The 23,542-nt window shown below is 56.5% G+C and overlaps 2 protein-coding genes across 3 annotated transcripts in view; one reads left to right on the top strand and one right to left on the bottom strand.

Moving 5' to 3' along the window:
• Positions 1–1,977: 1,977 nt before the first annotated feature.
• On the bottom strand, positions 1,978–5,407 carry TSPAN33 (tetraspanin 33). 2 transcript variants are annotated; one of them, XM_086610387.1, is made up of 8 exons: positions 5,303–5,407; positions 4,299–4,356; positions 3,961–4,088; positions 3,783–3,857; positions 3,593–3,688; positions 3,142–3,270; positions 2,530–2,691; positions 1,978–2,276 (listed from the first exon to the last, which is right to left on the bottom strand). In XM_086610387.1, exons 1-8 carry the CDS (start codon positions 5,405–5,407, stop codon positions 2,175–2,177), a joined length of 855 nt encoding a protein of 284 aa, XP_086466513.1. In that variant the 3' UTR covers positions 1,978–2,174. The 2 variants fall into 2 exon arrangements, with proteins under 2 accessions (XP_086466513.1, XP_086466512.1); XM_086610386.1 differs by having other exon boundaries at positions 2,530–2,707; positions 3,158–3,270.
• A 7,343-nt stretch (positions 5,408–12,750) lies between these two features.
• The window catches only part of TNPO3 (transportin 3), a 35,735-nt gene continuing 24,943 nt past the window's right edge, over positions 12,751–23,542 (top strand). Inside the window, exons 1-2 of the mRNA XM_086609694.1 lie at positions 12,751–12,876; positions 22,552–22,752. Of these exons, the coding sequence (XP_086465820.1) occupies positions 12,751–12,876; positions 22,552–22,752 (327 nt within the window). The remainder of the gene's footprint in view (positions 12,877–22,551; positions 22,753–23,542) is intronic.

Here is a 23,542-nt window from a genome sequence, read left to right as displayed (position 1 = left end):
GTTGCTTTTGGGGGACAAAAGGCACTTTATTGGAAAAAAAAAAGTTTCTTTTGGGGGCAGAAAAGTCACTTTTTGAGGGGGAAGTTACTTTTGGGGAAGGAGAAGTCACTTTTGGGGAACAAAAGTTGCTTTCTGGGGACAAGAATTACTTCTGGGGGGATAAAAGTTGCTTTTTGGGAAGAAAAGTCACTTTTTTGAGAGGGAAGTTACTTTTGGGGGAGGAGAAGTCACTTTTTTGGGACAAAAGTCACTTTTAGGGGGAGAAAAGTCGCTTTTTTGAGGGGGAAGTTACTTTCGGGGGAGGAAAAGTCCCTTTTGCAGGGGAAGTAGTAGTTTTTTGGGGAGGAGGTGTCATTCTTCAGGGAAGTGAGCACTTTTGGGGGAGAAATCGCTCTTTTAGGTGACAAGCCACATTTGGGGAGGTCAGGTGGCTTTTGGGGGAAAGAGAAATTGCTTTTTGCGGGAGAGAAACTGCTCTGGGGGAGGGACATTTTTCAAAAGTTGCTTTTGGCGGGGGGGGGCAGAAATCTCTTTTTTTGGGGGAAAGTCACTCTGGGGTATGGGAGGGGCAGTTTTGGGGTTGTTTTCCCAGAGCATCCAGCCGGGGGATGCTGGAGGGGAGCAGGGGCAGCCAGGAGCAGGCCCTTGGCTAACACTGGGGCAGGATGGGGCCAGTGTGGCCACCTCGGTCCCCAAGAGCCCTGTACCACCCCGGCCAAAAGCTGGGGGGGGACACGGGGGGGGGCCAAAATCAGCACAGGGATGTGGCAGAGGGGCACGGAGCCGGTGGCAGGGCCGAGCCCCCGCCTGCCTCGGTGCCTCCCGGCCGCACACAAAGGGCTGGGCACTGGGCCGCATCCCGACTCCCTCTGCGGCGGGGCGGTGCGGGGGGGACCACCCAGCCCGAGGAGAAGAAAAAATTAACAAAAAAAAAACCCTCCACTCACAGTTTGCGATGGCTCCGAAAAGCGGCGGCAAGGCCAGCATCCCTGATGCCGGGGGGAAGCAGCAGCTCCCCCACCCCCCCCAGCTCACAGCATCCCAAAATTTTGCAGCGTCTTCCCTGGGGCAGAGGAGGGGGTAATTCAGGTCCCCCCCCCTGCCCAAAGTCACCGGAGCAGGGCAGTAAGCACCTCTCCAAATTTTCCTTGCTGGGGGGGTTCTCTGGTGTCTCCCTCACCCCCTCCTCCGCTCTTTTTTGGGGGCTCCGCAGCTGACCCCCACCAGCACTGTAGCGGTGACGGGGGCACTGCACGGGAAGGGGCTGGTCCGACCCTGTCCCCATGGAGCCATCACCCAAAGCCATGGTGGTGCCCTCCCCTCGGTGATCGAGCAGCCCCCCCGCACGGCACGGCAGTGATCACAGCGTCCAGCCTCGTCTCCCTTTATTCTCCATGAAATTAAAGGGAAACATCACGGCCTGGCACCGGCCCCACAGGAGAGGGGACACAGGACTGCGCCTGTCCCCTGCTCCGCCCGGGGCTCAGCACCCTGGGGGGGGGGGGGGGGGTTGAGCCCCCCGGCACAGAGATGGGACCCCCGTCCTCGGCTAACGAAGCACCCGTGCGACAGCCCTGGGCAAGGTGTCCTCATGTCCCTTCTTCTTCCAGGGTGGACACGCAGGCGATGACTCCTGCTCCTGGCCAGCGAGCGCAGCCCTCGGCCGTCCCCGCGGAGCACCGCGACGGTGTCTGCAGCACCCATCTGGAGAGTGCCCAGTTCTGGAGCCAGCCTTGCCATGGGTGAGGGCAGCTCGGTGCGTGGATCAGCAGAGGATGGACAGACGCGCGGACAGACACCCATCTCCAGCACAAGGGGAACCTGCGCACCAGCTCTCGGTCCACCAGGACGGATGGACAGACAGCAGTTCACCGGGGCTGGTTCCGTCCCCCAAATAGGGCGCAGCAGTGCAGCACGTCCCGGCCAAGCCTGGCACCAGCTCTCGCACCGGCTGCTGAAGCCATGGAGTCCCCACGTGTCCCTCTGCAGCACAGCAGCCACCGCACACGGATCCGGGCATCCGCAGCCTGCTCCAACCTCCCTCTTCTCCAGCAAAGCCCCTTCAGCGCTTCCTATGGATCCAGGGTTTGGAAAATTGCTGTTGAGGTCCCGGCTCCCCGAGCCACCACTGCGCCGTGGGGACGGACGCCGGCTCTGCCGCAGTGCGCCAGGGCTCAGTACCAGGGGTCAGCCCGGTGCTGCTGGTTGTAGAGCTGCAGCTTGATCTGGTCCCTGATCTGGTTGATGAGAATCTGAGCCAGCAGGATGCCCACCAGCTGCAGGAGAGGAAGAGGAAGGCGAGAGGAAGGTGCTGAGGGACACCGGGCAGCGTCACCCTGCTGTCCTACAAGTACCCGGCTCCAGACGAGGACGTGCCCGCCGTTTGCGCCGCTCTCCCCACCCCAAATCCTGCCCCGACTCCCCAGGATTACAATTAGACGCATCGTTACGGCAGCTCCCGAACGACACGGGGAGCAAAGCGGAGCTGCAGGACGGTCCCCTCTCCCCACCAGTCCCCAGGGCTGGTACCTGGGGGACGGCCAGCCCCAGGGCGATGCCCCCCAGCAGGAAGAGGTTGCTGTGGATCCAGTTGACCAGCTTGTCGATGCAGCCGTTGGTGTGGATGAAGGCGCTGGCCTCCAGGTAGCTCATGGCCTGCATGCCCCGCCCGCACATGGTGTTGATGACGGCCTGGGAAGGGGTGGGGGGACAGGACACAGAGGGGCTGGGGAGGGAGGCTGCCTCTAGGGGGGGCAGCCATGGGGCAACCAGGGGTTCTGCCCTCGCCTCGGCACCAGTCAGGGTGTCCCCTTTCCCTGGGCCAGCCCGTCCTTGGTGTCCCCAGCCCCATCCCTCCAGCACTGGGCTCCCTAAACACCCCCAGCCCCAAAAAGGGATGATACCTATGGGGTGGGGGTGGGGGGGACAAGGTTGGCAGGATCCACCACCCACCCCAACCCTGCACAGCCCCACTGCGGTTGGTTGGGGGTCCCCAAACCCAGAGGGCGATAAGGGGTCCCACACATTCCTGGTGGTGGATTCCCACTCCTGGGGAGGGGGCTCCAGGCTCGGCGCAGTCTCCAGGGATGGGAGGAGAGGTGCAGAGCGGGGGTCCCCCGAGGACACCGCCCTCATCCTCACCTCGTCGGCGTCCCGCAGGCAGCAGGAGAAAGGCACGGAGCACCGCTCCCGGCTGGGGTTGGCGGCGGTGCAGTTGAAGTACATGTTCTGGGACCAGTCCTTGTAGGAGACGCCTCCGCAGCAGCTGAACTGTGGGGAAGGGGACGGGGGGCTCAGTGAGGAGGGGACCCCGGCCCCGCGGCGGTGGGGACAGGAACGGTGGGACCGCGGCCTTGATGGGCAGCAAGTGATGGCCCTCCCAAGGCCACCTACATCCAGCTCGCCCCAACCTCCACCTGCCCTGGCCGGGGCTTCTCCACGAACATCACATCCTCACAGAGGAGCCACCCAACGTCCTCAACCTGGGGGACCCCGCGGATTTAAGGCGAGAGCCGAGACCCCCCCAAAGCCTGACCCACATGTCCTCATCCATCAGAGGGAGATCCCGGCCCCCCAGCCCCCCACCACGTACCTCCTTCTGCCCGAAGTCAATGAGGTTCTGCAGGTCCAGGTCGTCGCGGTAATGCACGATGGCACCGTTGATGATCTCGCTGACCTTCCCGCGTGCCTGTGGGATGGGCACCAGGGAGGGCACATCAGCGAGGTCATCACCCCACCAGACCAGCCGGGGTCATCCAGCCTGCCCCTCACACCGGCAGTACCTTATCGGAGAAGACAAAGCCCAGTACGCCAGCTGCCAGCTGCAGGAGGAAGACGATGGTCAGGCAGACGGAGAACTGCGGGCGAGAGGAGGGCGATGGAGCGGGGGGCACCATGGGAGAGACACCAAGATCCCGCGGGGGGACATGCCGGGAGGGACCCACCACCCCGAGGACTCACCGTCTGCAGCAGGCAGATGTTCTCCCGCAAGGAGCCAACGCAGCCACAGAAGGTGATGAGGAAGGTGAGGATGCCCACCACGACGAGCAGGATGGCGGGGTCCACCGCCAGGCAGGCCATCGCTGCCTCTGCCGCAGCGAGCCGTCACCGGCAGCCCCCCCGGCACCGCGGATCCCCCCGGGGTCCCACAGCCCACTCCCCCATGGATAGAGCAGCCGCCACCGGCAGACGGGCACCGCCACCGCGGTGCCAGCTCAGGATCGGTCCCACTCTCCCAAAGCCGGGTAGGGGGGCACCGGGGAACCCTGCTCGGTGCCCCCCAAGCCCCCCCACCTCACCTGCGTGCTTCAGCAGCCGGGCGTAGACCCCCACCGCCACCATCACCATCGAGATCACCTGCAGAGCAGGACGGGAGGTGGGGGGGATCCGTGAGCACCCCCCAGGCACCACCACCCTCCCGCTCCGGCAGTCGTGGCTGCAACCGGACCCGCTGCCTCAGTTTCCCCTCATCACTCCTACACTGAGCCGGTCCACGGCACTCCGACGTCACAGGTGGGCCAGAGCCCACCGCGAACAACCCCGGCGCGCCCCCACCTCCCGGGGAGGTCACCCCCGGCTGCACCAGCCCTTCCCGTTCCGGGTGGCAGGGGCTGGGGATGCTGTTTCTCGGAAGCAAGAAACTTCCTCAAAAATGTGATTTCGGACGTGAAAACAGCCCTGCAGAAAAATCCCAACCCTCCAGAAAAAAAACCCTAACCCTAAAACCATAAAAAAACCCACCCCAAAACAGAAGAAAAAAAAAGACATAAAAAATTCCTTAAAGTATTAAAAATAATGATAAAATTTAAAAAAAATATGAAAGCATGGAAAACCACTTGGCTTCCCCACACCAGGCGTCCCTGGGGGTGGGCTGGGGATGAGGGGGGTCCGTGTGCCCCCCCCCCCCCCCAATTCTGGGGGGGTCATCACCTGCGCCAGGATTGGGCCCAAAAGCCATCACTTTCGTGGCGATGGCACCTGGCGGGGGGTCCCAGTGGGGTCCCAGTGGCCCTGGGGGCTCCCAGTGGCCCTGCCTTGGGCACGGGGGGGGGTGGAGACACGCCCGAAGGAATGTGGCACCCCAAAAGGGTGGGTTTGGGGTGGGGAAAGCAAGAGGTTTCGGGGGGAGAGCGGGGCGGGGGGCACCCACGGGTGACACCGTGAGCAGGGGGACCCCAAAAACCCTCGGGGGATGGCAGAACGCAGCCTCCCCCCCCGTCCCCCGCAGCGATAACGGGGCGTCCCGGTGGGGTCCCGGGGCTAGGGGTCCCGGGGGGCTGGGGGTCCCGGCGCTGGCACTCACCCAGAAGAGCATGTTGAAGAAGAAGAGCACGTACTTCACCAGCGGGCTCACGAAGGAGAAACTGTCCCCGTGGGGCACGGCGCCCACCGGCCCCCGCCTCGCCATGGCCGAGCGGAGCCGAGCCCAGCCGAACCGGACCGAGCGGAGCCGAGCCCAGCCGAACCGGACCGAGCGGAGCCGAACGGAGCCGAGCCGGACCGAACCGGGCCGACCGAGCCGAGCTGAGCCCAACCGAACGGAGCCGAGCCGAGCCGAGCCGAACCGAACAGAGCCGAGCCGAGCCGAGCCCAACCGAACAGAGCCAAGCCGAGCCGAGCCCGACCGAACGGAGCCGAGCGGCGCCGAGATCAACCGACCCGATCCCGGCCGAGCGGAGCCGAGCCGGTCACGGCGGCGACAAACGCCACTTCGCACCCTCGGGGCGAAGGCAGCCGAGCCGCGCAGCGTTCCGCCCCCCTCCCTTCGCTGCCCGCTCATTGGCCCGTCTGGCTCATTCTGCCTTCCCATTGGCGGCTCGCGCCGTCGCTCAGCCGCCGCCGTCTCCTCCCCCCCGCAGGCGGTGTGTCGCCGCCGCACCTGTCCGCGCGGGGCGGCTCCGACCTTAAAGGGCCAGCGCCCCTCCGCCTTAAAGGGCCAGCACCCCCCCGGTTTTCAATCACGTGACGAGCCAGCTCGGTCCCGAATCCCTCCCGGCTGACCCCGCAGCCCCGCTTTCCCCAAAACTGCCCGAATCGGGCTGTCTCTGCCCCAGAAACCCCCAGCGTAAAAAATGGGACGTTTTGGTAGATTTCGTCATATTTCCCTTTATTTTCGGGTGTCCAGCAGGATGCCCCGAAGCCGGCGGGGAGGAGGAGGAGGATGGATCCTTCCTCCACCAGCCATTCACTCCCATCGTTTCCATGAATGACCGGCTCAGCCCCGGGTGCGAGGAACCAGCGTGTCCCTTCCCGAACCAGACCCAAGCCTCAAATCCCGTTTTTTTTTGCCGAATTTTTGCACCTATTTTTTTGCGTCGTGCTTTCGGCTTCCGTGGCTGGTGACACGAACCATCACCTCATCCCACCACCGTGGCTTGGCCGCAGGGACAGATCCCCTCTGCGTGGGGTTATTAGTACGCTCCTTCTCAGATTTATGATTATATTTATTATTATTTATTATATCTATTATTTATCTTCTCTCCAGGTTTCATCGAGGCCGGAAAGCCCCGCGGAGCAGCTGCTGGTGCCGGCGCAGCCCTTCCTGGAGGAAGGCGAGAGCTTCGGGCAGAGGAACTGAAACCAAAAACCCCCTTCTTGGTTTCAGGGTCACCAAGGTGCCACCGCAGCGATGGCAACCAGCCCGTGTCACCGAGGAGCCACCTGGCTGCAGGTCCCACCACCCCAGGAGGTGTTTGCTTTGGGTGCTGCTGGGAGAAGCCCCCATGGCCCTGAAAGCACCGCGGTCGGTGCCTGTGGGTCTCCAGAGAGCCCCTTCAGGCAGCCCACGAGATCTTGGTGGGGTTGAACGTTCCCCGGTCCCCACAGAAGTGCTTCTATCCCGGTGATGAAGATGAAGGTGCCCAGGTTGGCTCATGGATGCGCCGTCCTCCTGTCAGATCTACATGTCCGTCTGTCAGACCTGTACGTCTGCCCATCAAATCAGTGTGTCCACCCATCAGATCTACGTGTCCCTCATCAGATCTATGTGTGTCTCCGTCAGATCTACATGTCCCTCATCAGATCTACATATCCCTCATCAGATCTACATGTCCACCCATCAGATCTATGTGTGTCTCCATCAGATCTATGTGTGTCTCCATCAGATCTACGTGTCCCTCATCAGATCTACATGTCCACCCATCAGATCTATGTGTCCACCCATCAGATCTATGTGTCCCTCATCAGATCTATGTGAACACCCATCAGATCTATGTGTCCCTCATCAGAGCTACATGTCCCTCATCAGATCTATGTGAACACCCATCAGATGTATATGTGTCTCCATCAGATCTATATGTCCACCCATCAGGTCTGTATGCCCATCCATCAGGTTTACATGTCCACCTATCAATTTTACATCTGCCCATCAGATCTACATATTCACCCACGAGATATATACATCCAGGTGCGAAATCTGTGGCCACTCACCAGATCTACACATCTACCCATAGATCCATGTGTCCACCCATCAAATCTGCACGTCCACCCTTCAGATCTACGTGTCCGCCCACCAGATCTATACATCCACTCACCAGATCTACACATCTACCCTAGATCTGTGTGTCCAGCCACCAGATCTACACATTGACCCATCGGATCTATACATCCAGCCATCAGATCCACACGACCACTCAGCAGATCTATATGTCCACCCATCAGATTCATACGTGCCCCCACCAGACCTACACTCCACCCAGCAGGTCTCCGTGTCCCCCACCCCCACCTCCACCCAGGCGCGGGGTGTGCTCCCGGAGCTGCCCCGTGACAGACGGATGGGAAAGGGAAGTGAGAGCCACCAGTGTCCCCGTCCGCTGCCCACGTGCCATGGGAGTGCCACCGGGTCACCCACCCCCACCCAGGTAAGGACCTCCCCACAGCCACCAGCATTGAGGGGTTGGGGACCCTAACAGAGATCCCTGGGAGATCCCACCACTGGACCACTCACCCTCCCAGTGACGGTGACATTTGCCTCCTTCCCACCAGCACCATCCTCCCCAGATCTCCTGATGATGGCAGCAAATGTCTCTGTGATGCCACCAGGCAGGACCCCGGGACTTGGCTCCCTGGATGTGTCCCCATGGACGTGTTTCCATGAACCATCCTCCCCATGGATGAGTCCTCATGGACGTGTCCCCATGGTTGAGGTGGCTCCCAATATAATATAATATAATATAATATAATATAATATAATATAATATAATATAATATAATATAATATAATATAATATAATATAATATAATATAATATAATATAATATAATATAATATAATATAATATAATATAATATAATAATATAATATAATATAGAATCACGGAATCATGGAATGGTTTGGGTTGGAAGGGACCTCAAAGACCATCCAGTTCCAACCCCCCTGCCATGGGCAGGGAAAATATAACATATAATATAATATAATATAATATAATATAATATAATATAATATAATATAATATAATGCAATATGTTATATATTAATATTATATAATGATTTATATCATTTATGTATAATATTACATCATGATAATCAGATATGATATAATATTATATGATGTAATATAATGCAATATGACATAATATGACATGATATGAGATGACAGAATGTAATTTAATATAATGTGGAATTAGGAATCGAATCGAATCGAATCGAACAGAACAATATCCTCTCTACTATGAGTCACCGGAAAAAGCAAGTGTGTGTGTGTGAATATATATAAAACCCCAAAGAATACAGCAAATACACACGTATAACAAATTATCACGGCATTCCAGCGGGTGACGTAAGCATATACAATACTTACAGAAATATACGGCAATAATACGTTTTCTATTACGAACAAAAGAGAAAATATTTAAATTTTTCTGTCATATACAAAATATATACTATTAGTAACATAACGTAACATATAATAACACTATATTATATTATATTATATTATATTATATTATATTATATTATATTATATTATATTATATTATATTATATTATATTATATTGTATTATATTGTATTATTTTGAATAATGTACTACTATTTATACTACATATATAATATAAATGTATATTGTGTGTACATAAATTTATATATTATATCATATCATAGTCTATCATACCATATCATATCATATTATATTAATCTGTATCATAACCAGTAATTTTTGGGGGGCAACCTGGTGTAGTGGAGGGTGTCCCTGCCCATGGCAGGGGGGTTGGAACTGGATGATCTTTGAGGTCCCTTCCAGCCCAAACCACTCTATGATTCTATATTATATTATATTATATTATATTATATTATATTAATTTTATTATCTATTATAATATCATTAATTAGAAGAGAATAGGACAATATTCTCTCTCTCCTCCCCTTACAAGTCACTACTACCACTAGGAAAGTGTGTGTATATACCCATAAAATAAGAATAAATAAATATATGGATATTACAAGTTATTACAGAATTCCAGCGACGTAAGTACAGACTTAGGAACTTCCACCTGTGCGCAGTTATAAATATAAATATATCCACTAAAAAAATAAATATATCCATTTAAAAAATAAATACAAACATATCAATAACCCCCCATAAATATAAATACACAACTACACGACGTGAGGTGTCGGACTTGGGGGTTTAACTTCCATTAATTTATTTATTGAAATTACTCTAAATTACTGTTGCTATAAGTTACTACTACTATTAGTGACTATTATCATCTATTATCGCTGTAGTATAAAATACTATTAGTATTAGCAATTACTAATGGAAATATTAGTGGTAATAATACAGATTAATAATAGTAATCGTACAGATTAATAGTAATAATACAGATTAATAGTAATAATAAAGATTATTATTACTAATTCCTATTACTAATTCCTATTAGTAATCTGTAATTTATTGCAGATCACTACAAATTACTAGTGGTGAGTAAAGCGAGTGGGTATTAGAAGTTACAACGAAATTACTACCAGAAAAGCAAATATCGATCAAATATCAGTAGCGATTCCAAATTACCACTAATAAAGCAACAAGAGTTCTCGTGATTAATTACTTACATGGATGCACCTACGCCTAGGTTTAATTTTGAGATGGCACCACCCTTCTGAGGTGCCACCACCACCACTTCGAGGTGCCACCACCGTTTCAAGGTGCCACCACCATTTCGAGACGCCACCACCACCACCATTTCAAGGTGCCACCACCGTTTCAAGGTGCCACCACTACCACCATCGTTTCGAGGTGCCACCACCACCACCACCGTTTCAAGGTGCCACCACTACCACCACCGTTTCGAGGTGCCACCACCATTTCGAGGTGCCACCACCACCACTGTTTCAAGGTGCCACCACCACCACCGTTTCGAGGTGCCACCACCGCCCCCACCGTTTCAAGGTGCCACCACCACCACCATTTCGAAGTGCCACCACCACTGTTTCAAGGTGCCACCACCGTTTCAAGGTGCCACCACTACCATCACCGTTTCGAGGTGCCACCACCGCCACCACCGTTTCAAGGTGCCACCACTGTTTCGAGGTTCCACCACCATTTTGAGGTGCCACCACCACCACTGTTTCAAGGTGCCACCACCACCACCGTTTCGAGGTGCCACCACCGCCACCACCGTTTCAAGGTGCCACCACCACCACCACAATTTCAAGGTGCCACCACTGTTCTGAGGTGCCACCACTGTTTCGAGGTGCTGGCTTCTGCTCTCCCAGCCAGCCGGTTCGTTATCACGGTGTCTGCTCTGTGCTCATCAATGATGTCCGCAGCTCCCAGTTGCATTGGTCAAGGATGTGCCAGGTCCTCAGGTCAGCAGGAATCCTCCTCAGATGAAGTTATTCCATGGGTTGTCTTTATGGCTGCTCCAACACTCCATCCCTCGACCTACAGGCCCTCGAGGGTCACCAGGAGTGTGAGACCACACCATCCATGGGGGTCACCAGGAGTGAGACCACCATGTCCCTGGGGGTCACCAGGAGCGAGACCACACCATCCCTGGGGTCACCAGGATCTTTTAGTGCCACATCACTTGGTTCTAACAGCGGGTCCCCGCTTTCCTTCCAGAGTTGACATTTGCACCAAACTTGTACAAAATTTGGGTCTGGATCAGCCCCGCGTCCATGTTTGGAGCAGGAGGGTGGGACCGGAGGCAGCTGAGCCCCGAGCACCAGGGGGTCCGGCTCACGGCGGGTTCCCGATGGGATATTGGGGTCTGGATTTGGTCCTTTCCCATCAACGCATCCAGCCAGGGCAGGGAGAAGCTCCCGGTCCTGTGCCGCTGCGGCAGCTCCTTTTTCCCGCTGCTCCGCAGGTTTGCTCATCCTCCCGACTCCGGGTGTTCAGAGAAGGGTCAAACAAAGATCCGAATTATCCCAAAGTGACCTCATCCGGTGCAAGATCCCAGTTTGCTGACCACGGAAGGTGCTGGAGCTCTGCGTGTGAGCGGGAGATCACACGGACCCTACAAGCGCTCGGCACCGCCCGAGCATCCCGCCACGCTCCCGTCTCCTTCCCTGGGGTCCTTCCCCCCCAGGTCTTGGTTTTTTCCCTCAGTTTTTGGTGGGATGAGGGCTCCGGGGGAGCAGGTCCCGGGGTCAGCCCCTTTCCTAAAAGAAGAGAAGCCTCCATGGGGCTGAGGCCATGGGAAAGGGGGATTGGGGCAGCTCCGGGGGGTTTGGGGGGGGCTCGTGGGACTCCAGGGAAGGTCGTTGCAGGACAGTGCTGGTATCCCGCAGGTGAGGAGTGGGGACAAGGGGACCCCAGGAGCTGGGAACGGTGGTTGGAAGGGGGCTGGGATGACCCCAGGTCAGGCTATTGGGACCAGTGGGAATAACAGGGGGGTGCTGGGTCAGGCTGGGATAGCGGGACTGGAGGTGATGGGACCCCAACAGAACAGGATAGCAGGACTGGGGGTGCCGGGATCCCAATGGGACAGGATAGCGGGACTGGGGGTGATGGGACCCCAACGGAATGGGATAGCGGGACTGGGGGTGCCGGGATCCCAATGAGACAGGATAGTGGGACTGGGGGTGATGGGACCCCAATGGAACGGGATAGTGGGGCTGGGGGTGCCGGGATCCCGATGGAACGGAATGGGGGGACTGGGGGTGCTGGGACCTCAACGGATCAGGATTGTGGGACTGGGGGAGATGGGACCCCAACGGAACGGGATAGCGGGACTGGGAGTGACAGGACCTCGACGGGACAGGACAGCGGGACTGGGGTTGCTGGGACGCTAATGGAACGGGATAGTGGGACTGGGGGTGATGGGACCCCGACGGATCGGGATAGCGGGACTGGGGGCGATGACCCCCCCGGCGGGCCCGACGTTGGGGGGGAGGAGGGGGGGGGGCCGTGGGCTCCTTCCCGCCGCGCCGGGCGCGCCCCTTCCGCGTGCGCCCGCTCCGCCCGGCGCAGCCCCGGGACCCCGCTGCGATCGTTCCGGGCGGGGCCGGCGGCGCCGCTTCGCGCGGGGCGGCGGTGAACGGGACCGGGTGGGGGGACGGACGGGCGGACGGACGGACGGACGGACGGACGGGGCCGGGAGGTGGGGGGGTGCTGCGGGACGCGCCGAGGCAGGAAGCGGAAGGACGGACGGGAAGCGGAACGCGGTCGGCGGCGGGCGCGTGTTTCCGGGGGGGCCGCGCTGCGCCGTTGCGCACCGCCCCGTCCCGGTACCGGAGCGCGCAGGGCGAGGAGATGGCGGCGGGCGGCGGCGGCGGCGGGCGGCGCTGAGGGGAGGAGGCGGCGGCCATGGAGGGCGGCGGCGGCGCGCCCGGGCTGCAGGTGGTGTGCCAGGCGGTGCAGGCGCTCTACCACGACCCGGACCCCAGCGGCAAGGAGCGGGCGAGCTGCTGGCTGGGCGAGCTGCAGCGCTCGGTGAGAGCCCGGTGTGCTCGGGGAGGGAGGAGGGAGGGGGGGGGGAGCGCGGTGCCGCCGCCTCCGCACCGGGGAAAGGCCTCGCTCCGCCGCGGGCCGCTCCCCGCAGCGACGGGGCGGCTGCGCGGGAACCGTGCGCGGCGCTGCGGGGGAGGGAAGGGCTCCGGGAGGGGGGGGTGGGTGGGGGGTTTGGGGGGGTGGGGATCCCCCTCGGGCTTCTCCCGCCGCCGGGGACCCCTCGGCGGAGCGGGCGGAGGCAGCGCGGGGTCGGCGGGAGAGGCCGGAGGCGGCGGAGAGGGATCGGGGCCGGAGCCGGCGCCGCGTTGCTCGCCCCCCCCCGGAGTCCGCCAGCGATGGATGAAGCGCTCTTCCTCAGCCTCCAGGCTAAATCTGGGATTTAGCGTGTTTTCCAGCCTCGCTGGAAGCAGGTTTGTTCCCGCTCCGTCGTTCGGCGGAGGCGACTTCACTGGTGTTTTCTCCCCGCTTGGTTCTCCTTTGTCACTGGTGGTACTGGGGCACCGCTCCCCGCACCGCTCCGGTGCCCTTGTGGCACCGCGGTACGGAGTTCTCCTCCTCGGCTCTTCCCCCCGAGATGTCCGGTGGCTGCGGATGCTCTCCGAGGAGGAGGCTGGTCGGTTCGAGTCGTGCCGTGGAGGAGCAGCTCCGCGCTGCTCCGTTCATCCCGCAGCCCGAATCCCACGGAACGGAGCACAGAGTTCCCCTCCTGGGCTCCCGAGCGGGTTCCACCGAGCTCCGTTCAGCTCCATCGCCTTCCCGCCAACTAGGAAATCTTTAGACCGTTCATCCCCACAAACTCCTGGCTTTTCCCTTTTTTTTCTTTTTTAAATTTCCTTGAGAGCGCCGCACAGTCACATCCCCGTCACCGCGGGAGTTTGCAGCGGCGTTTGCTTCCGCAGCAGACAGAGTGAGGAAATCCATCACAATTCCAGAGAAGCTGTGGCTGCCCCATCCCTGGCAGTGTTCCAGGCCAGGTTGGATGGGGCTTTGGGCAACCTGGTGTAGTGGAGGGTGTCCCTGCCCATGGCAGGGGGGTTGGAACTGGATGATCTCCGAGGTCCTTTCCAACCCAAACCATTCCATGATTCTATGATTCCGCTAAGGGAGGAAAAACCCATCACGAGTGGCTTCAACAGCCGCTTTCCTCCTTTGCCCCCCGCCCCGGGAAGGGACTTCGCCGTTCGGAAAGCGCTTGGGGAGGATTTGGGCTCCGGGAAGGGGCTCCACGCCCGGCAGCAGCAGATCCGAGCCCGCGGCGGTTCTCCGGTGGCTCCGAGCGCTGCCGGCTGCGGTTGCGCCCGTACGAAGATCTCGTTTCGGTTGAAAAAGGGAGATTGTTGTTTCGGAGATTATTCCTGTGCTGGAAACAACCCGAATGTGTGGTCACGGCCGCGGGTGCCCGGCGTTTGCTGGATGAGGCGTCCTGGCTGGCAAATCCCTGCCGGAGGGGGCCAGCAGCAGCCTGAGGGCTCCGTCTTCTGTGCTCTGTTAATTAATTGCTCTGCTGCAATTAATGCGGATCCGTGCGAGGGGTGGATGAGCATTTTGCAGTGCTTGAAGGAGTTCCCGGTCGGCTGTCGGGGCGGAGCGAAGAATCAGGGATGGGTGAGGGATGCAGCGGGGTGAAGAAGATGGATTTTAGCTGTGCCCTGTGCTGGGACAGGAGACCAAAGGTGGTTCCTCTGCGTTAGGGGGCTGTGCCCTGGCTGCCCATGCCTGGTACAAGCTGCCCCATCTAAAGGAAAGTGGGAAGGTTCTTCCCAAGCGGGAAGGTTTCTCTGGAAGGTTGCCCAGAGAAGCTGTGGCTGCCCCATCCCTGGAAGTGTTCCAGGCCAGGTTGGATGAGGCTTTGGGCAACCTGGTGTAGTGGAGGGTGTCCCTGCCCATGGCAGGGGGGTTGGAACTGGATGATCTTGAAGGTCCCTCCCAACCCAAACCGTTCCATGATTTGAAGTATTTGGGATTTATTTTCGTTTCCACTACCCCGGCCGCCCGGAAGGATGGGATCTCTCTGCCCGTGGAGAGTCTCACGGTTTGTTTTGCTCCGCTGTGGCTTCTTTTGGGCTCTTATCTGTGTCGTCCAGGTTGTTTTTAGTAGAAATCACGGAATAAAATGCCCTTACAGGGTTTTAGCCTTTGTGTTCCTACAAACAGCATCCCTCCGTGCCGCTCCCCTCGGCCGGCTCCGGTGGCGGAGCAAGCAGTTTCTCTGTCCCGGCGTGTGAAGGACCTCGGCTCCAGCACCAGAAAACAAAGGGAATCCCTTTGCTTTTCGGAGAGGAAGATCTCTGCTATCTCTTCTCCAGAGAAACACTTCCAGAAATCCCTTTCCAGCTCCGGACTGACCCTGTTGTAGGTACAAGAGTGTTTCAAACGCGCGCGGTGAGCTGGCTCGGCTCCACCCTAACGGCCTTTCTGCTTCTCCCTTTTTATTCCTGCTTCTTCGGCCCCATCCTTTCACAGACTTATTTACCAGCTCTAGGAATAAATTCCAGTTCTTTCCCAGATCTTTGGATTTTCCTTCGGCGCGTTCAGCGTGTTGAAACGACTCTTTGCAGAGTTCGTTTCAGCTTCCAGGGAGGAGAGGGAGCGCGTTTGGTAGCGTCAACATCCCAACAAATAACAGATTGGACTTGCTCACGGCCTGGAGGCTGTCCAGCCCCCTCCTTCTCCTTGGGAAAAGACAACAACTGCTGGGAGAGGTGATGTTTCCAGCCGTGCAGCGACTGGATTTTAACCCCGTGGTAGGTGGGAGCCGTGGTGTGAGCACACCCCGGCCACGGTAAAACCAGTACCGGGGATCCCAGCGCGCTGCTTCCCGGCAGCTTCTCTCTGCGGATGCGAGGTTGTCCGATCCCTGCGCCTGGTGGAAGCTCGTCGGGTGTAATCCGGGGCGTAAAGCTGGAGGTAGCTGGTGGCCGAGGTCTCGTTTAACATAATTTGTTCATGAAGAAGATGACAGGAGCTTCGGCTGCTTCGTTCCGAGACGGAGCGGGAGGGAATCGCGCTTAACGAGCAGCGCCCGCTCCGTGCCCGGCGCCGGCGCCGCGTGGTGCTGCGGGATTAGTGCTGCCCGCGGCGCAGCGGGGTTGAAAAGCAGGGAAATTCTTCCTGGCACGCATTGCGGAGAACGGTAAGAGGATTTCATAGAATCACAGAACAGTTTGGGTTGGAAGGGACCTCAAAGACCATCCAGTTCCAACCCCCCTGCCATGGGCACGGACACCCTCCACTACACCAGGTTGCCCAAAGCCCCATCCAACCTGGCCTGGAACACTGCCAGGGATGGGGCAACCACTTCTCTGGGAAACTCATTCCAGTGCCTCCCCACCCTCAGTGTAAAAAGTTTTAGAGGAAGATGGAAAAGAAAAACCTTTGGCTGCCTTTCTGCACCCTTCACCCTTTCTTCTCTCTCTTTAACGTGTTCCTGAGACGTGGTGTGCCAAGACATCAGCTTTGTTGAAGGTGCAACCTTGGCAGTGAGCTTTGGGTGAGCTTCGATTTTGTGTCCAGCAGTCGACATAAAAACATAAAAGCAGGTGATCTTGAAGGTCCCTTCCAACCCAAACCATCCTGTGATTCTGTGGATTTCAGGATCTACACTGTGTGTTCAGAGCTGCATAAAGGCAATTCCAGACTCATTGGAGTTTCTTTAATGCAGAGGATTCGTACCAAATGTAGGGATTGAACTTGTTTGGGACGCGCTCAGCTTTCCGATCCCGATCTCTGAAGTGTTTCCTCAAGAGCCTGTCGTTGGAGCGCGGCGTCCGTCAGGTCCGCGGTGCCGATAAGCAGCTGCGAGGTGGCACGTTGGGTGTTGCTGGTGTGGATCAAGGGTGGGTCATAGAATCATAGAATGGTCAGGGCTGGAAGGGACCTTCAAAGGGCATCTAGTCCAACCCCCCTGCAAGGAACAGGGATATCTCCAACTAGATCAGGTTGCTCAGGGCCTCGTCCAACCTGGCCTTGAACGTCTCCAGGGATGGAGCATCCACCACCTCTCTGGGAAACCTGTTCCAGTGTTCTACAACTCTCATGGTAAAAAATTTTTTCCTAATATCCAACCTGAATCTACCTCCCTCTATTTTAAACCCATTACCCCTTGTCCTATCACAACTGGCCCTCCTGAACAGCCTCTCCCCATCTTTCCTGTAGGCCCCCTTGAGGTCCTGGAGGGTCGGTTTGTGATTTGATGCTGGTTCATGAAGGGCTTTCTAAGAGGCAGAAATTGCACGTGGCTCGTTCAAGCGACTGATTCCGATACGGATTTCCTTTGCTGTCTGTGAAATGAATGTATTGGTAATCTTGGATGGAAGCGTAACGCATAATTAGGATCACAGGATGGTTTGGGTTGGAAATTAAACTTTAAAAAATCCCAAACAAACAACTTTTGCCAATTAAAGCGTGCTGGAAATACTTTTGAATTCCTTTCTCGAGCCATTTTAAGGGAAATAAAATCTCGCCGCCTTCGGACCCTACGATCGGTGCGTGGGTGGAGAGGGGCCCACGGAACGCGCGAGAAACGGATCGTCTCCACGAGGAGGACCCGGGAGATGAACCAAGGCAGGTGCTCGCTGGCTTCCTTCTGGTTTGTCAACCAGGGTTGGGGTTGTCCCACTAAGCCATCGCTCAAACCGTCCTGGTCAACGAGGCTTCGGCTTGACCCAAAATTCATAACTCAGGTTACCGGGAAACCAGTATAAGTGGGACATTCCCAGAATGACGAGGATGCTTGTTGCTGGTTACCCCCGTGACCAAGTACCCCAGGACGGGGTTACTGGCCTTGCTCTGATGGGGTTCTTTTGTCTATTGGGGCACTTGGCCAGTTGTACTGGGCGATCAGCCGTGCGTGGCTGCTGCGGAGGGACGTCTGGAAGTCCGTTTTGGAATGTCCGAAGGAATCTCGTTCCTTAAATTAATGTTCATAAATATGGAAAGGGTGACTTCCATGAGGATGGAGCCAGGCTCTTCTCAGTGGCATCCAATGGTGGGACAAGGGGAAATGGATATAAGCTGGAACATAGGAGGTTCTGCTTAAACATGAGGAAGAACTTCTTCCCAGTAAGGGGAACAGAACACTGGAACAGGCTGCCCAGAGAGGTTGTGGCGTCTCCTTCTCTGGAGATGTTCCAAACCCGCCTGGACGCATTCTGGTGGGATCTGATCTAGGTGGTCCTGCTCCGGCAGGGGGACTGGACTAGATGATCCTTTGGGGTCCCTTCCAATCCCTGACATCCTGGGATTCTGTGAATCTCGGGTTTAAAAGCGTCGTTCCGGAGGTGAGCATTGCGTGCGGCGTAGCTGCCCTCACCAGAGCTGGAGATAACCAGCCGTGCCTCCTGCAGGCTGCTGAGCCCTCGATGGATTTTTTTGAGAGGTGATGGCATCTCAATAGATCTTCGGAAGAGGGTGTGCGTGGCAGCACGCTGAGAGGAGACCTTCGTGGCCTTCTGTAGAAGGGGCTGCGTTCGTTCCCCAGTCATCAAGGTGCTCCAGGCTGCAGGGTTGTGTTCGGCCCAAGTCCTCTACTGATGCTAGTCCTGGGTTTTGGAAGCATTCAACACTACGTGTCAAGAAATTGGCCCATATCTGGCCAAAAGCAATGGGTAGAAGAGGCTGTGGGAGAGAGAACGATGTGTCTTCTGGACTATCAGTGTAGACGACAAGTTTCCTGACCAACCAAGTAGCCTCCTATGGTAAAATGGTGGTGAATGAAGTTAAATCCAGTTGGTGGCCGGTCACAAGTGGGTTCCCCAGGGCTCAGTCTTGGGGCCAGTTCTGTTTAACGTCTTTATCAATGATTTGGACGAGGGGATCAAGTGCACCCTCAGGAAGTTGGAAGACGGCACCAAGATGGGTGGGAGTGTTGGTCTGCTTGAGGGCAGGAAGGCTCTACAGAGGGATCTGGACAGGCTGGATCCATGGGCCGAGGGCCGTTGTCTGAGGTTCAACACGGCCAAGTGCCGGGTCCTGCACTTGGGTCACCACAACCCCAAGCAAGGCTGGAGGCTTGGGGAAGAGTGGCTGGAAAGCTGCCTGGTGGAAAAGGACCTGTGGGTGTTGGTCGACAGCCGGCTGAGTATGAGCCAGCAGTGTGCCCAGGTGGCCAAGAAGGCCAACAGCATCCTGGCTTGTATCAGCAATAGTGTGGCCAGCAGGACTGGGGACAGGATCGTTCCCCTGTACTCAGCACTGGTGAGGACACACCTGGAATCCTGCTGAGGGTGCTGAGGGACGTGGCTTAGTGGTGGACTTGGCAATGTTGCGTTAGTGGTTGGATTTGATGATCTTCAAGGTCTCCTCCAACCTAAACGATTCTGTGGCGGTGTGGTGAATGGGTGGGTGAATGTCTTGTTGCTTTTCTCAGGTTGGCTTCTTCAGAAAGACTTATTTGTCATTTCCAGCTGGAATGAGTGAAGTCAAGCTGTGATGAACTCTCTCCAATGTTGGCAACCCATGTGGTGCAGCACTGAATCCTTCCATCTTGTTCGTGGTCTCCTGCTCTGTACTAGGAGATTCAATTCAGGTGGAACTTGCTTATTTCTGGTGACCACCTAGTTCAAAACTGGTTTTGGAGCTTAGGGAGCAGCAAGGGCCTCCACGGCTGCTGAGAGCCATCTGCGCGTCCTTTGGTTAGATGCCCGTAGCCAAACTCTGTGAATTTTCATAAATTCACTTCTCAAGTCTTTTGGTGCCTCATGTTCTGCACCGAAGGGACGCAGCGAGCACTTCTGCAGGTCGCTTGTCTGTCTTCAGACTCGGGCTGGTCAAAGCCGAGCGCAGATTTTCAGAGATGCTTCCTGCCACGCTCCGTCAAGTGATGGTTGAGATGGCCGGGCAATTCTTCATCTCTTTGTCCAGCCCTCATCCTTCAAAATACATGGTGTTCACTTCACTGCCCTCTTCATCTCACTGTCTCCAGGGTCTCGTCAGCTGAACTGAAGTCACTTCTGGCAGTTGGTGGGCCTGGAGGAGTAGGTGGTGGGAATCAGCCATGTCCCTCAGGAGCTGTAGAACTCGCTGGCAGAACCTTATAGAATCATAGAATGGTTAGGGTTGGAAGGGACCTCAAAGGTCATCTAGTTCCAACCCCGTTCCCTTGTGAGTGCTCACTTTGTAGTACTGAGGCCAGAAGGTGATGCGATGCAGCAACGGGTCCTTCTACGTGGGCTGGAGAACAGCTGAGGTATCCACAGGAAAGGTGACGGTCCCTTGTCTCCTGAAAGTTTCTGGTGTGGAAACGCTGTGGTTTGGGGACCGGGCCCACAACTGGAGCTGCGGAGGTGGTTCTGCGCCAAGGCTGGTAGATGTGTCCTCCTGCCTAAAATTCTTCCGCCCCTCGGGCACTGCATCCTCTTCTGAGCAGAAGAGGCAACATTCCCTGGCCTCGAGAGCTGCTCTTGGTTTCCATCCTCCCATTTGAGGTCCTTTTTGGATTTCCTTCTAGCTGCAAACCACCCAACTCTCCTCTCCATGAGCGACACATCTTACCAGCTCCGTTTCCACCCAACACCAGGAGGGCTCTTTCCACCCAACGCTGAGGCTCTTTGTGTCACAATTCTTGCATCAAGGCCGCGTTTGCGTCACGAGCTTGGGTGACATCATCGTTGAGTGCTGAAGAGCAGCCTTAGCGTTGACCGCCTTCGTGGATGAGCTTCACGATGGGTCTGGGAGGCTTGATGGAGATGTGGATGGTTTGGGCACGGGGTACACGTTCTGCTTAGTGGTGTTTTTCTTTCCCCTCCTTTGGAAGAAGGTTCTTATTTATTCAAAACTTGGGACTCCGATGCTTTCTTCATGGATCTTAATGCTTCCGTAGCAGGCTCCCGCCCTCCAGCCGATGATCTCTGCCCTCTGGATGCCACCAGTGTGGTGAAACTCACTAGACATCGGTCCTCTTTCCTTGCAGAAAAGCAATGGAACTGCAGAAAATGAGCAGTAAAATGATGAAAAATACATTTGTTTTTTTTGTTTTTTGCACATTTTCAGTTGTAATTTTCTGGAGTTCCAACACTACAAGTCATAGAATCATCTGGTTGGAAGTGACCCTCAAGATCATCGAGTCCAACCGTTCCCCCTGCACTGTCAGGGTCCCTAAACCATGTTCCTCAACACCAAAAGTTGTTCAAATTGAAGGAAACACTGCTTTTTTTTTGTGGGGAGGGGCATTTAAAGGTCCCTGGGCTCGCCGTGGTTACATCTGCCTCTCTTCTTTTTGCAGCCATGTAAACACCCCACCCATATTCCATCCTGGTATTAAATGTCCACCCAGGAACTCTCTGTGCTTCAGCCTGGGGTTTCGGTTTTCCTCTGCCTCTGGAAACCGGGTGTGCCAAGACAAAGCCCTTGGTGTGGTGACCTTCAGAGCTCAGCAGCAAGGGCTGGAGATCTCCTCCGGCTTTGTGCTCGTCCTTTTGTTGCTCAGTTTCTACATCTGAGGCCAGTTTTGAAGCCCCATGTGAAGGTAGATGAGACGGTGAGAGAAAATTGTATTTGTGTGAGCAAGACTGCGTGGGGGTGGTCCCAGGGGACAGGAGGGAGCCCGACTGGAGGAGCCCAACTGCCCCCCCGCAGTGCTGCCTTCAGCTCTGGGGGCCCCAATACAAGAAGGACATGGAGCTGCTGGAGCGGGGCCAGAGGAGGCCACGGAGATGATCCGAGGGCTGGAGCACCTCTGCTCTGGAGACAGGCTGGGAGAGTTGGGGCTGTTCAGCCTGGAGAAGAGAAGGCTCCGGGGAGACCTTCCAGCACCTTCCAGTGCCTGAAGGGGCTACAGGAAAGCTGGAGAGGGGCTTTGGACACGGGTGTGTAGTGACAGGACACGGGGTGATGGCTTTAAACTGGAAGAGGGGAGATTTCCATGGGATCTAAGGAAGAAATTCTTCCCTCTGAGGGTGCTGAGGCACTGGCACAGGTTGCCCAGAGAAGCTGTGGCTGCCCCATCCCTGGCAGTGTTCCAGGCCAGGTTGGATGGGGCTTTGGGCAACCTGGTGTAGTGGAGGGTGTCCCTGCCCATGGCAGGGGGGTTGGAACTGGATGGTCTTTGAGGTCCCTTCCAACCCAAACCATCCTGTGATGCTCTCCTCCAAGCTCTTTGGTGTATCTGTAGGCTGCTGTGGAGCCACTGGTCCCAGTGTGGGCTCTTAGATGGGCCCGACGGCTCTGACCTTGCGGTTACATGTCACTACTTTGATCTGGGGAGACCTTTATCCATCCCTCCTCCTTTCCAGTTGTCTCTTGCTGGGCTCTCGCTGCGTAAGAGGCGCCGCAATTACCCACCTCAGCCCAAAAAAGCCCCAAAAAGCCCCTCTCGTTGCTCGTGGCTGCAAGGATGGGCGTCAGACCCGCTCTCCGATCCGCTCTCCCGGAGGGATCGTGGCAGCCGAGGCTGGGAGCATCTCCACCGATGTCGGATCCGTGCTGGAAGCTGATCTGCTCGTTCGACACCTCGGGCGGGCGTCGCTGCCCCGGCACCTTCGTTTGGTGACCCGCTTGGTGTGAGCCGTGACGGCATCGTGGCGTGGACTCTCCTGGGGAAAATCATGGGGGTGTTTGGGGGGACGGGGTGTGTTTTCATCTGGGGGGATCTGGGCTTTCTCCTGAGCCTGTGGAGCTCACTGATGGTGCCCTGCCTGCTGTGCCATGCTGTGCCCCCAGGTCCACGCCTGGGAGATCTCCGACCAGTTGCTGCAGATCCGTCAGGATGTGGAGTCGTGCTACTTCGCGGCGCAGACCATGAAGATGAAGATCCAGACTTCCTTCTACGAGCTCCCCACGGACTCCCACGCTTCCTTACGGGACTCGCTGCTGTCCCACATCCAGAACTTGAAAGACCTGTCACCGGTCATCGTGACCCAGGTGGGTGCTGAGCAGGGGGTGGAAGGAGCCGCTCGGTCGGTGTCGGGGGGCGAGGGGGGTCCGAGGCGGATCTCAGCGGTAAATCCTGGACCGTTCAGTCCTGACTTGCCGTTGGGAGCAGACTGGTGGCCCGGCTGGTGTCACAGCCCCGCTGGAGCTGTTCCTTACGGTCGTCACCAGCTTAGGGGAGGAAGAAGAGATGCTGCAGGTCACACCGGTGGTGTGGCTGCTCCAGCTGTTGTCACTTCTGGCTTTTTCTGAGACAAAACCCTCGGCTGCTTTTCCTTCAGCGTGGAGAACAGAGAAGGTTGGCTCCTTTGGTTAAATCAATTAATTTATCCTGTTGTTTGCTGGTTGGAGAGATGGAGAGGAGGGACAGCTCTTCCTGGGTTTTGTCCTGAGCTCTGCGATGGAGACGAAACATCAGTCTGCCCTGGGTGACCTGGGGGGATTTCTCCCGAGGTGCTGGCATGTTCTCTGAAATCCCTTCGTTCTCTATACAGCATTCCCGTTATCCATACGTTTCCGCGGCACAGGGGTGTCTGGCACCGCGCGGACTGAGATGATGTTCCATGTTCAGCCCTTAAATGAAAGTGCTGAGGCACTGGCACAGGTTGCCCAGAGAAGCTGTGGCTGCCCCATCCCTGGCAGTGTTCCAGGCCAGGTTGGATGGGGCTTTGGGCAACCTGGTGGAGTGGAGGGTGTCCCTGCCCATGGCAGGGGGGTTGGAACTGGATGGTCTTTGAGGTCCCTTCCAACCCAAACCATAACTGTGGTTTTTTTTCTTTCT

Source organism: Tauraco erythrolophus, chromosome 4 (genome assembly GCF_009769465.1).
Source record: "Tauraco erythrolophus isolate bTauEry1 chromosome 4, bTauEry1.pri, whole genome shotgun sequence".
Lineage (NCBI taxonomy): Eukaryota > Metazoa > Chordata > Aves > Musophagiformes > Musophagidae > Tauraco > Tauraco erythrolophus.
Note: the sequence above shows the minus strand (reverse complement) of the source record. Positions and strands in the feature narration are given on the sequence as shown.